The sequence below is a fragment of the Schistocerca cancellata genome, chromosome 1 (genome assembly GCF_023864275.1).
Source record: "Schistocerca cancellata isolate TAMUIC-IGC-003103 chromosome 1, iqSchCanc2.1, whole genome shotgun sequence".
Taxonomy (NCBI): Eukaryota; Metazoa; Arthropoda; class Insecta; order Orthoptera; family Acrididae; genus Schistocerca; species Schistocerca cancellata.
Genome location: NC_064626.1, coordinates 155,517,935 through 155,531,454, shown reverse-complemented (window position 1 = coordinate 155,531,454; position 13,520 = coordinate 155,517,935). Strand labels below are relative to the sequence as shown.

Sequence of the window (13,520 nt, the reverse complement as noted above, 5' to 3'; positions counted from 1 at the left end):
TATGTGCCTCTGTTACCAACAACAATGAATGAACTGAGACATCGCATAACAGCAGCTGTGGAAGCTGTAACTCAAGACATGTTCACTGCAGTGTGGGAAAAATTTGACATATCAAGGGGGGCATATTAAACAGTTATGAAAAGGTGTTAAAAAAAAACGTTTTCAGTTTCTCGTTCATTGAAAAACCAACTTTGTTGTGTATGTTTATTAGTTTCAGAAACATAGACATGCCAAATTGGATGATTCTTTTTGATGCACCCTGTATAACAAGTTATATCAATATGGAGTATTTCAAGAGGTTGATTAATTGTTCCCACTGCAAAATGCACAGTCAAAAACACACATTATGACATGAGTATGGTCAGATTTTGGCCTAAATAGATTGTCAAAATAAAAATAACTGTAGCTGTGTGTACTCATATTACATGATGCAGTTCGTAACGTTTATTTAACATTTCTAGAATTATCTCATGCTCTTTCTGAATTGTATCATTTGTCTTTTTTCATTTTTTATGTCTTTTGTTTCTCTTAGGTTCTCAGAAATTCTACTCTTAAAGGTCTTTTTTACATCTATCCTTTTTTCTTGTTGTCCTAATGCACTTTTTCATAATAAAAGTTAATGTGTTTCCAGTTCTGAATCCTAACAGCTCATCATACTCTGAAGGACCAAAGAAACTGGTACACCTGTCGAATATCGTGTAGGACACCTGTGAGCATGCAGAAGTGCCGCAACGTGACATCTGGTGTGTCTGAAGTAGTACTGGAGGGAATTGACACCATGAACCATGCAGGGATGTCCATAAATCCGTAAGGGTACGAGAGGGTCAAGAACAGCACATTGCAAGGCATCCCATATATGCTCAATAATGTTCATGTCTAGTGAGTTTGGTGGCCAGAGGAAGTGTTTAAACTCAGAAGAGTGTTCCTGAAGCCACTCTGTAGCAATTGTGGACATGTGGGGTGTCACATTGTCCTGTTGGAATTGCCCATCGGAATCACAATAGACATGAATGGATGCAGGTGATCAGACAGGATGCTTATGTATGTGTCACTTGTCAGAATCATATCTAGATGTATCAGGGGTCCCATATCACTCCCAACTGCACACGCACCACACCATTACAGAGCTACCACCAACTTGAACAGTCCCCTGCTGACATGTAGGATCCATGGATTCATGAGGTTGTCTCCATACCCATACATGCCCATCCACTCGATACAATTTGGTACAAGAATCATCTGACCAGGTAGCATGTTTCCAATCATCAACAGTCCAATGTTGGTGTTTACGGGTCCAGGTGAGGCGTAAAGCTTTGTGTCGTTCAGTCATCAAGGGTACACGAGTGGGACTTCTGCTCCGAAAGACTGTATCAAAGATGTTTCATTCAATTGTTCACACACTGACACTTGTTGATGGCCCAGCATTGAAATCTGCAGCAATTTGAGGAAGGGTAGCACTTCTGTCACGTTGAATGATTCTCTTCAGCCGTCATTGTTCCTGTTCTTGTAAGATCTTTTTATAGCTGCAGCAATATCAGAGATTTTATGTTTTACTAGATTCTTGATATTCACGGTACACTTGTGAAATGGTCATGTGGGAAAATCCCCACCTCATCGCTACTTCAGAGATGGTCTGTGCCATCGCTCATGTGCTGACTATAACAAACTCATTCAAATCATGATAATCTGCCATTGTAGCAGTACTAACTGATCTAACAACTGCACCAGACACCTCGGGCGCTGATAACCGCGCAGTTGAGCGCCCCACAAACCAAACATCATCATCATCATGCACCAGACACTTGTCATCTTATATAGGTGTTGCCAACCGCAGTGCCATATTCTGCCTGTTTACATCTCTCTGTATTTGAATACGCATGCCTACACCAGTTTCTTTGGTGCTTCAGTGTATTTTTCAGCTATTTAATGCTTTCTTTTCCCTCTGTCATCTCCACTGTTTTATTTTTGAACTTAGCTACTTTTTTGTTTCATTAGTTTAAAGCTGTTGTTCTTCTCTTTTTTTATAGAAGAAATCGTTGCAAGTCTTAAAGACAATAATTACAGCTTCCAGGCCGGATCATTAGGGATCTCTGTGAATGGAAATGACATATTCTTAATTGAAGGCTTGAATATTTCAAATATCAAAGAAAATAAAGAAATTATGTTAGAAAGAAAAAACACAGAGGGTTTTGTCTTACCGTGGAATAGAACTTGGTAAGTTACCTGTTAGACATATGCCAGTAACTTTGCTGTTGAATATTTGTTATTGTTACTGAAAGTGCTGGAAGAAGAAATATAGTTTAGTGTCTAAATATGTGACTAATTTTCCAAGAAGTGGTCAAAGGTGAAAGCAGAATTTTAAGTTGAGAAGTTGCATTGAAATAAACTGTAATTTTGTAATGTACAATTATTATTTTATTTAGGCAATGCTAATTCCAGGTTACGACTATAATCTGTCCACCTGTTATTTATATCTAAAGTCATAGCTGTCAGATGTTTGAAATGACACACCTGTTTGACATTCTTGGAACATATACCTAATTCTAAAACTCTTTTTTTTTCAGTTATTTTACACTAAAATATTGCATTGATTTGTTTTTCCATTAATGCTGACAAGTTATTGGAGAAATAATTTATTTGCAATTTGTATGGTGTTATGTTTTTTTTCATTGTATATAGAAATAATTTCAGGGATTTCCATTTGAGGTCCAAAAGCATCTCCATAATACTTGCATGTTGTTTGAACCTACTGGTAACAAATCTCACAGAACATCTTAAAATTTTTTCAATGTCTTCTTTTTATCTGACATGGTATGGATCCCAAACACTTTAGCAGTACTCAAGAATAGGTCACACTAGTGTCCTATAAGTGATCATCCTTTACAGATGAACCACACTTTCCTAAAATTCTCCCAACAAACCGAAGTTGACCATTTGCCTTCTCTACTGTAATTCTTACATGCTTACCCAATTTCATACTGCTTTGCTGTGCTATGCCCAGATATTTAAATGATGTGATGTGTCAAGCAGCACACTACTAATGCTGTCTTTGAGCATTATGGCTCTATTTTTCCTACTCAAATGCATTAACGTACATTTTTCATTTAGAGCTAGATGACATTACCACAGCATCATCAGCAAACAGCTGCAGATTGCTGCCCATCCTGTCCATCAGATCATTCATGTACATACAATATAATAGCAGTCCTATCACACTTCTCTGGGGCACTCCTGATGATACTCATGCCTCTGTTGAACAATCACCATTGAGAATACTGTACTGGTTTCTATTACTTGAGAAGCCTTAGAGTCCCTCTCATATCTGGAAAGCTATTCTGTACCTTCATCAACAGTCTGGAGTGGGGCACTGTGTCAAATACTTTTCAGAAAGAAATATGGTATCTGTCTGTCTGCCCTTCAACCGTAGTTCACTGTGTATCATGTGAGAAAAGGGACAAGCTGAATTTCACCAGAGCCATGCTTTATAAAACAGTGCTGATTGTGGACAGGAGCTTTTCTGTCTTGAGGAAATTTATCAACAATGTAGGAAAAGATAGATTGCTATTTATGATAAAGATAATGCATTAAATTGCAGACAACCTCAATTAAAAGACACTTAGACAAAACTTTCAGCCACAACTTTGATCAGAAAAAGAGATTCATTCAGACAAGTGAACACACCTTATGCTGGGATTCCACCCAGACATGGCAACATATTTGTTTTCAACTCTTTCAGTTGTTTCTCTACACCAGGGATGCCTATCACTTGTCTTCAGTACTTGAGTCTGTGTAATGGTAAAATGATGGTATGTTTTTATGATTCTCCTGCACGAATAGTTTCTTAAATGCAAAATTTAAAACTTCATCTTCCCTTCTGTTGTCTTCATCGCCACACCAGACTGAATAGAAGCATTAGATGCCGTTAGTGAGTTACAAAGGACTAGAATTTTTCGGTTTACTGGCCAGATCTTTTGCTAAAGTATGATGGTGGTAGTTGTTGTATGTTTAACTCATAGATCTTTTTACAGATCCACAAGTCTCAGTGAACACTTGACTGTCATCATCTGTGTTTCCTCTTTTGACCCAAGAGTGCAGCAGCCTTTGCTTTGTCAGCATTTTCCGAATTCTGTTGTTAAACCACGGTGTATCTTTTCCGTTCTTAATCCACTCAGTAGGCACGTATTTCTCCAGAGCACAATGTACAATCTATTTAAACTTTGCACATAATTCCTGTGTCTCCATTATACTAGACCAGGTGAAGTGGCGAAACGGTTAGCAAATTGGACCTGCATTTGGGAGGATGCCTGTTCAAATCACATCCAACCATCCACATTTAGGTTTTCCATTATTTCCCTAAATTGCTCCAGGCAAATGCCAGGATGGTTCCTTTGAAAGGGCACGCTCAGTTTCCGTCCCCCATCCTTGACACAATCAGAGCTTGTGTTCCATCTCTAATGATCTCGATGTCAACAGGACGTTAAACTTAATCTTCCTTCCTGTCCATCATACTGGAACTGAGTAATGTCAGTTGACTGTCTAAGTGAGATGCTAACTATTATTTATCTGCTCGTTCTAGTGGAAACTCTCTCTTAGCCTTCTCGACTCATGCTGACATGAGCCACAAGTTGCAGACTGCAGCAACCTGCATGCTGAGTAGCTACAGGCCAGATCTCCTCCACATGTCAGATGAGGCCCCCTGGCAGACATACTGAATGCACATTGGCTATCTGTCTGGCCCTGAACACTATCTCCCTAAAGGGCTCTATAATGCGCTCCCAATAACTAGCAAACTTCTGCCCATGTGTGCCTGCTCGGACCCTGCTGAAGGAACGGGCACCTGCTCACTCTCAGGGCACATAGTAAGACCAGCCAACCAGTCTCCTCATTGGCCCACCGCCTGGAGTGATACGAATATGTTACCACGTTACCACCCGCCCCTCACCCTGCTGTGAGGGCAGATCCACCATGTTTGGCACACTAGAGGTTGCCTCACAACAGAGCCCATAGGCAAAATGTGCAATGCTTGAGTCATCCCATATGATTCACCAGATTCTCTGCCAATGCTACACCCCGAAGCAGCTGCCTGAAGGCGGCAGAACCCCCCCCCCCCCTCCCCCCCCACTCACCGGTCCTGAAGCAGTAAAGTATAAAAGTCGACAGAAACCTAGATATGCAATTTCCCACCCTGCTGACTTGTCACCAATGAATGCTGATTCTGTAATGACCTGTGTTGCTGCTGGTTCACAAGAAATGAAAACTGCGGCTATAGACTGCCTGATTTTACACTTACAGTCAAAAAATATGGGATTGAACCTTTTAAGTAAAATAGCAAGTACAAAATTTAAGAAATAAACTAGTAACTAAACACAGGGAAAGCTGCATACATAACTTGCCATTCTGGAGACGTGTAATTGTTTCTCCAGGTATTGGTGTTGGCAGACGACTGAATGTCCTGTCCCTTGCTGTCACTGAGTTATGTAATCCCCAGCTGTATGATTCCAGTGTTAGACCTTTGTTGAATATCATACTTTCATGTTGCCATTCTGTATCCACTGTAATTACTATCTTCAACCATTTACCATTCACAAGATGATAAATGCCTCCTCTGTAGGAAATCTGTTCAGAAAATATTGGGACTTTGTACATAATATTTTTCTATGCTTATCTTTTAATTATAGTTCATGGTCTGCTTCAAAATACTCTCCTCCACAATTGATACACCTCACCCAACACCTTTTTCACTCGGTATGCCTCTGCTGTATTGTGCGAAGCACTCTCTACAGATTTTCTTTTATCTTTTCTGTCATTGCAAATCTTCCCATTCAGTGGGGTTTTCAATGTTGGAAATTAAAACAAAGTCCGCAGGGGCTAGGTCTGACGATGAGGCAGCACAGTGATTTCGTTTTTTTGTACAATAGTTATGCACCAATAGGGATGAATGTGTGGATGTGTTATCATGATGCAAGAGCTATGAATTGTCTCACCACATATCAGGCCATATCATTCACACGTTTTCTCATAGGCATCGCAATACTCTCCGATGGTACCATTGATTAACAGTTTGTCTCTCTGGCACAAATTCATGATGAACTAGCACTTCAAAGTCAAATGAAATTATCTGCATGGCCTTGACGTTTGACCTCACCTGATGTTTTTTTTTTTGTCTTAGAGAATGTTTCCCAACCCATTGTGAAGATTGAACCATGGTCTCAACATCATAAATGTAGATTCTTGTCTCATCACCAGTCATGATTCTCTTAAGGAACATCACATTCTCATTTGCATGATCCAAAAGCTCTTCACAGATTGCAGGGGAAAGGCCTTTCTGAGCTTTACTTGTGAGTCATGGGCAACTTGACGGCAAAATGATGCATTCCAACATGCTGTATCAGGATTTCATGACATGATCAACCTGAAATGTTACATTCTTCTGCATCTCTGACAGTCTTGACAGTCAGTCTTCGATTAGTGTGCACAGTTTTGTTGGCATTCCTGACACAAGCATTGTCGGCAGATGTCAAAGGGCGTCCTGATCAAGGGTCATTTTGAACTTCTATTTAACTATGTTTAAACCATGTGAACCATTTGTAACACCAAGAACAGCTTATCATTTGGTGTGTCTCTGCAAAGGTTTTCTTGGATTTCGCGCAAAATCTAATGCATATGTGTTGCTCCTCTATCTTTGCCGTCTAAAAATTCACAAACTGTGGTAGACAACATTCTACTCAATACAGCAATGAACAATAACTAACAGACATACAACAGTGAGACTTCTAGCAGTTACACATTAAACACAGGCATATGCAGGGATGCGAACTGCACTTTGCTCCAACACTCCATTGGCAAAAATTATTAATGTTCCGGAATTTTTTGAACAGACCTTATACTCCTCCATGCATAGTGGTTCTCAGTGATACACATCCCCACAGGTTCTGCTTGTTTTCTGATGCCACCTACTTTCTTTTTGTTAGGTCATTGCTCTGGACTTTTCTTATCCCTTTGAAGGAATTTGTTATTCTACCTTTCATCTATTTACCTTGTCACGTGTACTGCACACCACCTTTTAATTTTTATCACGTTGTAATGTCTTCCCCTCCAACCTGTTTGCTGATTCATATGTTTTTTTTGTGTCCTACAATAATTTTCAGTGTGCCTCAGTCTATTGCTCATTGATCATCCATCAATTTTTGAATGCTTTTGAAAGTCAACACATTACTGTTAAAGGTAAAAACTGGTAATATACACATACTGTATACTTTAGAAAAATTGAAACCTAATTCTGAAAATATTACATAGTTAAACAAAAGCACTCCTGGATAATTTCCCTTTTCTATTTGTCTCCTTTAATTGGTTTTCAGTTATTGTGTTCAGTTGATCTAAATAAAAAAAATTCTACTGGTTAATTTTTAATTTTTACTGTTTTGTTTTTACTGTGTTAACTGTACATTATTTTCAGTGTATTATTTAATGTAATATGTTATTTAATATTTTGGTAATGATGATTCTTTGTCATATCAAATACACCATGTGATGGCACAGGTTCTGTCTGTCTGTTGAAAGTAAATTCCTTACTTCCATGAGTTTTCTGTGAACAGTGGGCTTCCATGAAGTGATGTGGTACGGTACGAGGTGCATTCAAGTTCTAAGGCCTCAGATTTTTTTTCTAATTAACTACTCACCTGAAATCGATGAAACTGGCGTTACTTCTCGATGTAATTGCCCTGCAGACGTACACATTTTTCACAACGCTGACGCCATGATTCCATGGCAGCGGCAAAGGCTTCTTTAGGAGTCTGTTTTGACCACTGGAAAATCGCTGAGGCAATAGCAGCACGGCTGGTGAATGTGCGGCCACAGAGAGTGTCTTTCATTGTTGGAAAAAGCCAAAAGTCACTAGGAGCCAGGTCAAGTGAGTAGGGAGCATGAGGAATCACTTCAAAGTTGTTATCACAAAGAAACTGTTGCGTAACGTTAGCTCGATGTGCGGGTGCGTTGTCTTGGTGAAACAGCACATGCGCAGCCCTTCCTGGACGTTTTTGTTGCAGTGCAGGAAGGAATTTGTTCTTCAAAACATTTTCGTAGCATGCACCTGTTACCGTAGTGCCCTTTGGAACACAATGGGTAAGGATTACGCCCTCACTGTCCCAGAAAATACACACCATCATTTTTTCAGCATTGGCGGTTACCCGAAATTTTTTTAGTGGCGGTGAATCTGTGTGCTTCCATTGAGCTGACTGGCGCTTTGTTTCTGGATTGAAAAATGGCATCCACGTCTCATCCATTGTCACAACCAATGAATAGAAAGCCCCATTCATGCTGTCGTTGCGCGTCAACATTGTTTGGCAACATGCCACACGGGCAGCCGTGTGGTCATCCGTCAGCATTCGTGGCTCCCACCTGGATGACACTTTTCGCATTTTCAGGTTGTCATGCAGGATTGTCTGCACAGAACCCACAGGAATGCCAACTCTGGAGGCGATCTGTTCAACAGTCATTCAGCGATCCCCCAAAACAATTCTCTCCACTTTATCGATCATGTCGTCAGACTGGCTTGTGCGAGCCCGAGGTTGTTTCGGTTTGTTGTCACACGATGTTCTGCCTTCATTAAACTGTCGCACCCATGAACGCACTTTTGACACATCCATAACTCCATCACCACATGTCTCCTTCAACTGTCAATGAATTTCAATTGGTTTCACTCCACGCACATTCAGAAAACGAATGATTGCACGCTGTTCAAGTAAGGAAAATGTCACCATTTTAAGTATTTAAAACAGTTCTCATTCTCGCCGCTGGCAGTAAAATTCCATCTGCCGTACGGTGCTGCCATCTCTGGGACGTATTGACAATGAATGCGGCCTCATTTTAAAACAATGCGCATGTTTCTATCTGTTTCCAGTCCGGAAAAAAAAAAAAATTGGAGGCCTCATAACTTGAATGCACCTCGTACAACCTGGAAAGGCCATTTAAAAGCTAGACTGCACTGTACATATCAGCAGGGTGTATAATATGTTCTCTTACCTACTGCACACAGGGTTCTTTATTATAGGTCTAATTGAGGCTGTTGAATAAAATAACTTCCTGTCTGAAATGTTTGTCCTATATTGTTATTTTAACAGTCTACAGACTGCTATTAAGTCCACTCTGACACACAGTTTTTGAAGTAGAAACATCTGCTTGCTTTTAATTTGTACTATCATGTTCTTTTGAATGTCAGATCTGTCAGTATTAGTCAGCATAAGCACAGAATTTACAACCTGCTGTTTAAAGAACCACAACTTTTGACTGTCAAGAAATGGTTTTTAACCCTTAGAATGGAACATCCATCTGAGAGGTGAGTATGTTTGTTCCACTAGAGGAGATTAAAATTGCCCTGTGGTTCTAGCTGGCTTTGAGAGCCTTATTTGGTATTCTGTCTTAGTGCAGTGAAGGTCACATGCCTCTTTGTGTCAATTTACACTGGAAAACTTGCTTTCATTCCAGACCCATGCACCCTCTCAGGCAGATGTTCCATGTAAGGGGTTAAGTCAACATTGGACATCAGTTTTGGTGTGCTTGCTCAATACTACACTGTATTCAGTAACCTGATGTTTGGAGTTAAGACTGCATGGAACACCATGCTGACGTGAATAGTTTTTTCTTCTTTCTTTTTCTTTTCCTTTTCTTTCCATCCATCAGGCAGAATGTTAGAAATATTCTCAAAACTTCCAAAAATGGTATTACACCAGATCACAATCTTTTTCCAAAAGACTCTTCTTCTTAACGAAAATAAATCACAGTAACAACCAAATAATTCCACACTCAATGAGACCTAATTATAACTTATTGAGACTACTGTGCACAAAAATCTGTCTTCTTCTCTGTTTGAATTGGTTGGAACATACTGTAGCCAATCAGCTTCAGAGTTTTTCACACATACACACAATATGTTAATTTCCTTCCTTGACTAGTACCCTATTATGAGTTAACTTTAACATATTTCCAGGATAAGTATTTTCCAAAAATTAAATAAACTGAAAAAAAATCTTATGTTTTCAATCCATAAGGACAGAAGTAAAAATTATGCTTCTAGGATCCTAAATTGATTACTTCACATTAAGTGTGTCATACCACATATGTGATTCATTGCTTGATTACACTGCTTGAGTTACATATTCTTTTTTCATTAATTATAAACTAATTTCAAGGTCCATAAATCACTTACATGTTATATTCACCATCCCACTCCCTCTGATGGCATAACATATGAAAATAATATCATCAAACATTGAAAATAACTACAGTTTGAAAATTGAATCATTGCTTAACTTACACTGTTGTGAACCAAACAGTTTTTAATAAACTATTTAACAACAAAGTGTTTGTCTCAAATCATCCTTTGTTGCATTTACGAAAGCATATTAACATGTCAGTGGGAAATTATTAAATTTATGTTTTTAGGTAATGTTAAATATCTTTGAAAGTATTTAAAGTAGGAAACTCAGACTCATACAGAAGTTAACTGTTGTTGTTTTGAAAAGCTCTCTAAAATTCCTTCTTGATTGGTATATGGTAAATGATTATTTATTAGGTAACAGGTGGGTGTTGTTTAAATGACTGGCAAAGCAAGCTCATATGAGTAGGCTTGCAATCTGGAAGTAATCACAGAGATGACAGATGGTAATCTTTCCTGTGTTAGGATCCATTTGGTAGGGCGTCAGAGCCTCTGAGACAGATCTTATAGCTTCCTGATCATCAATCCATATCAGTGAGCCACAACCACACCTGTGACCAACAATGTTAAACAACTGGTTATGGTGCCATTTAAAGGACAGAAAAACATAGGCTGATAGTAAATCAAAGACAGATAATAGAGTCTTAGGTTGTAAGAGGAATATCAACAAAGAAATAACAAGGATGATGGAGTGTAGTGAATTTGAGTCAGATGATGCTGTGGGAACTGAAAAGTATTTGGCAGTAACATAACTGATGATAGCAGAAGTAAAGAGGACAGGTAATAGTAAAATAAGCTTTTCTGAATAATACAGATATGATAACTTTGAATATAAATTTAAGGATTAGGAAATATTTTCTTATAGTATTTGTTTGGAGTGAAGCCTTTTGGAAGTGAAACAGGGACATAAATAATCCAGAGAAGAAAAGAAACAAAGTTTGAGAAGTTCTGCAGATGAGTAGATCACTTAAGTCAGTAAGAGACACTGAATCAGGTTGTGGAGAGAAGAGCTGTATGGCACAACTTGAGTAAAAAAAGAGGTGGGCTGATAGGGCACTTTCTGGGGTGTCGAGAAATAGTTGATTTGGTAATGGAGGAAAACATGAGGAGTAAATATTGTAGAAGAGATATAAGATTTGACTACATTAAGCAATTTTGTTTGTAATTTACTTTGTTACATTTAACTGGCATAAGCACAAATAGCATCAAGCAATATATTTGTAGTTTGTTGTTAATACTGTATACAGATTAAATTTTTATGGCTCACTTTTCATTTGTTAAGATATACATTGATTCCTTAGACATCACTGAAGGTTCTTGTTATTGGTGAAATCTACAGGATATGAATGAATGAATGAATAAGAGTTGCCACAGGATAGATTAATGTGGAGAGCTGCATCAAACCAGTCTTTGGACAGGAGGCGACACCATCATCTTCCACATTATGTTTGTGTAAAAATGTGAGAAACTTAAGTAGTTACCAAGTACATTCACTACCAATAAATTTTGTACATACCTTAGGACCCACTTTGTGTCATGCAAAACAGTTAGTAATGGCCTCCTATGCTGCCTGTTTTCAGACAGCTATAAAATGTGATAATATATTCTTGCTAATGCTTGTTTTATGGGAGTTAGGCTGCATTCTAAGGTAAAATACTCTGCCTAATATATTATCTTCCAGTGCTAAAGACTTGACCAGAGGCTTTGACAACTCAGAAAGGTATTACAGTCTCGCACACATTCAAACTGTTTACACTCATCCACTCAACAGTTGGCTTGTGACATCATCAAACTACTGCTTAAGATCGCTGCATCACGCTGACATATGTTATGGAGCTTGCAGTGGGGAAGAGTTGGTGCTATTTGTTTTATTTAGCCCAGTTCAGCTTGCTGAACTTCCCTTGGACTGTAACTGCATTCTGAGTCTTTAAAGCATCTGATGATGTCGCCAGCATTGGCACACAAAATGGCAGAGAATTATATCTTGGACCACAGCCTTATGCCCACAAAAGAAATAGCAACAGTAATACAAATATTGGCCATGGAAGCTTGCATTCTAAAATATATTCTTGTTATGAGTATTGTGTAATTTAATTTTTTTCAAAGGGGGCCTAATATGAATAATGATTATAGTTTTCACAGACAGCAATGCATTTATTTCTTGATTATGGCATAGTTCTAGTTTTTTTTAATGTATATAAAATTATAGTGAATGCCACCTTCAACTTAGTTAAGAATGATATCAAAGTTGGTATTGCACTTTTAACATCTATCGATGCTAAAAACTAAATGAAGCAGAGGTTCATCTACATTCTCTTTAACTACATCAATAAGCAAACGAAAGTGAAGTGTCAGTATTACACAAGAATTCTGACTCAGAGGAGACAAAAGTTAAAGAACCGTATTGTGATAAGTGTTTGCTTTTTCTCTTTTTATTTGCCACTTTGTTCACTCTGAAGTCATTGTTTTGAAGAAATTTCCTTGGCTCTGCAACCTTTTTACTTATTCCGTGAACTGTAATTACCTCTATAGGCATTTGAGAAGCAGTACTCATATTTGTGATCCTGTTCACAAAATTCACCAGCTTGTATATTCCATTAACAATTTTTCCCTGTACTTTTGTTGTATTTTTAACTTTCCAGTTTCATGTCTTACATTGAATGTAGGCAAGGACATTCTTAAATCATTGTAATAAACTACTTTTATTCTTTCAGGTGTGTCACAATAGTATCATTTAAAGCAATTTTCCCATATGATCATTCTTTTGCTGAGACAGTACAGAATGAATTTATTAGTCACTTCAAGTGGTTGAAGCTTGTGCATAAAAAGCAGAAAAAATCATTTACTGTCGATAGTCCATTACCTCCTGATTTAATCATAAAGGTAACTATGCAAAAAAATTGACTTTTTAGTGTAAGACACAGAAACTTAATAAGAAAGGTGAGTATTCTCTCTCTCTCTCTCTCTCTCTCTCTCTCTGACACACACACACACACACACACACACACACACACACACACACACACACACACACACACACACACAAGTGCGCGCACTTGCTTACTGCATTCCATGCCAGGGCCATGCATTTGGAGTGCTGACAGAATACCAGTTTTCATGATCACTGTTTTGAAAATGAGGACAAAATGTGCAGGAAAAAATATTGATATTATGTACAAAAAAGAGAAAAGACAAGTATGCTAAATACAGGGTGGTGATAATTAAAGTTCAGTAATATTATCAAAAGGATAGATTGCTACTCACCTAAAAGACACCACATTGAGGTGCAGACTGGCACAAAAAAAGA

At 38.3% G+C, this 13,520-nt stretch overlaps 1 protein-coding gene across 1 annotated transcript in view; it reads left to right on the top strand.

The window, feature by feature from the left end:
• Positions 1–13,520, top strand: part of LOC126167427 (protein KIAA0100) — a 296,899-nt gene that overhangs the window by 104,989 nt on the left and 178,390 nt on the right. The window contains exons 15-16 of the mRNA XM_049920476.1: positions 2,028–2,214; positions 12,928–13,096. Coding sequence (XP_049776433.1) covers positions 2,028–2,214; positions 12,928–13,096 — 356 coding nt within the window. The remainder of the gene's footprint in view (positions 1–2,027; positions 2,215–12,927; positions 13,097–13,520) is intronic.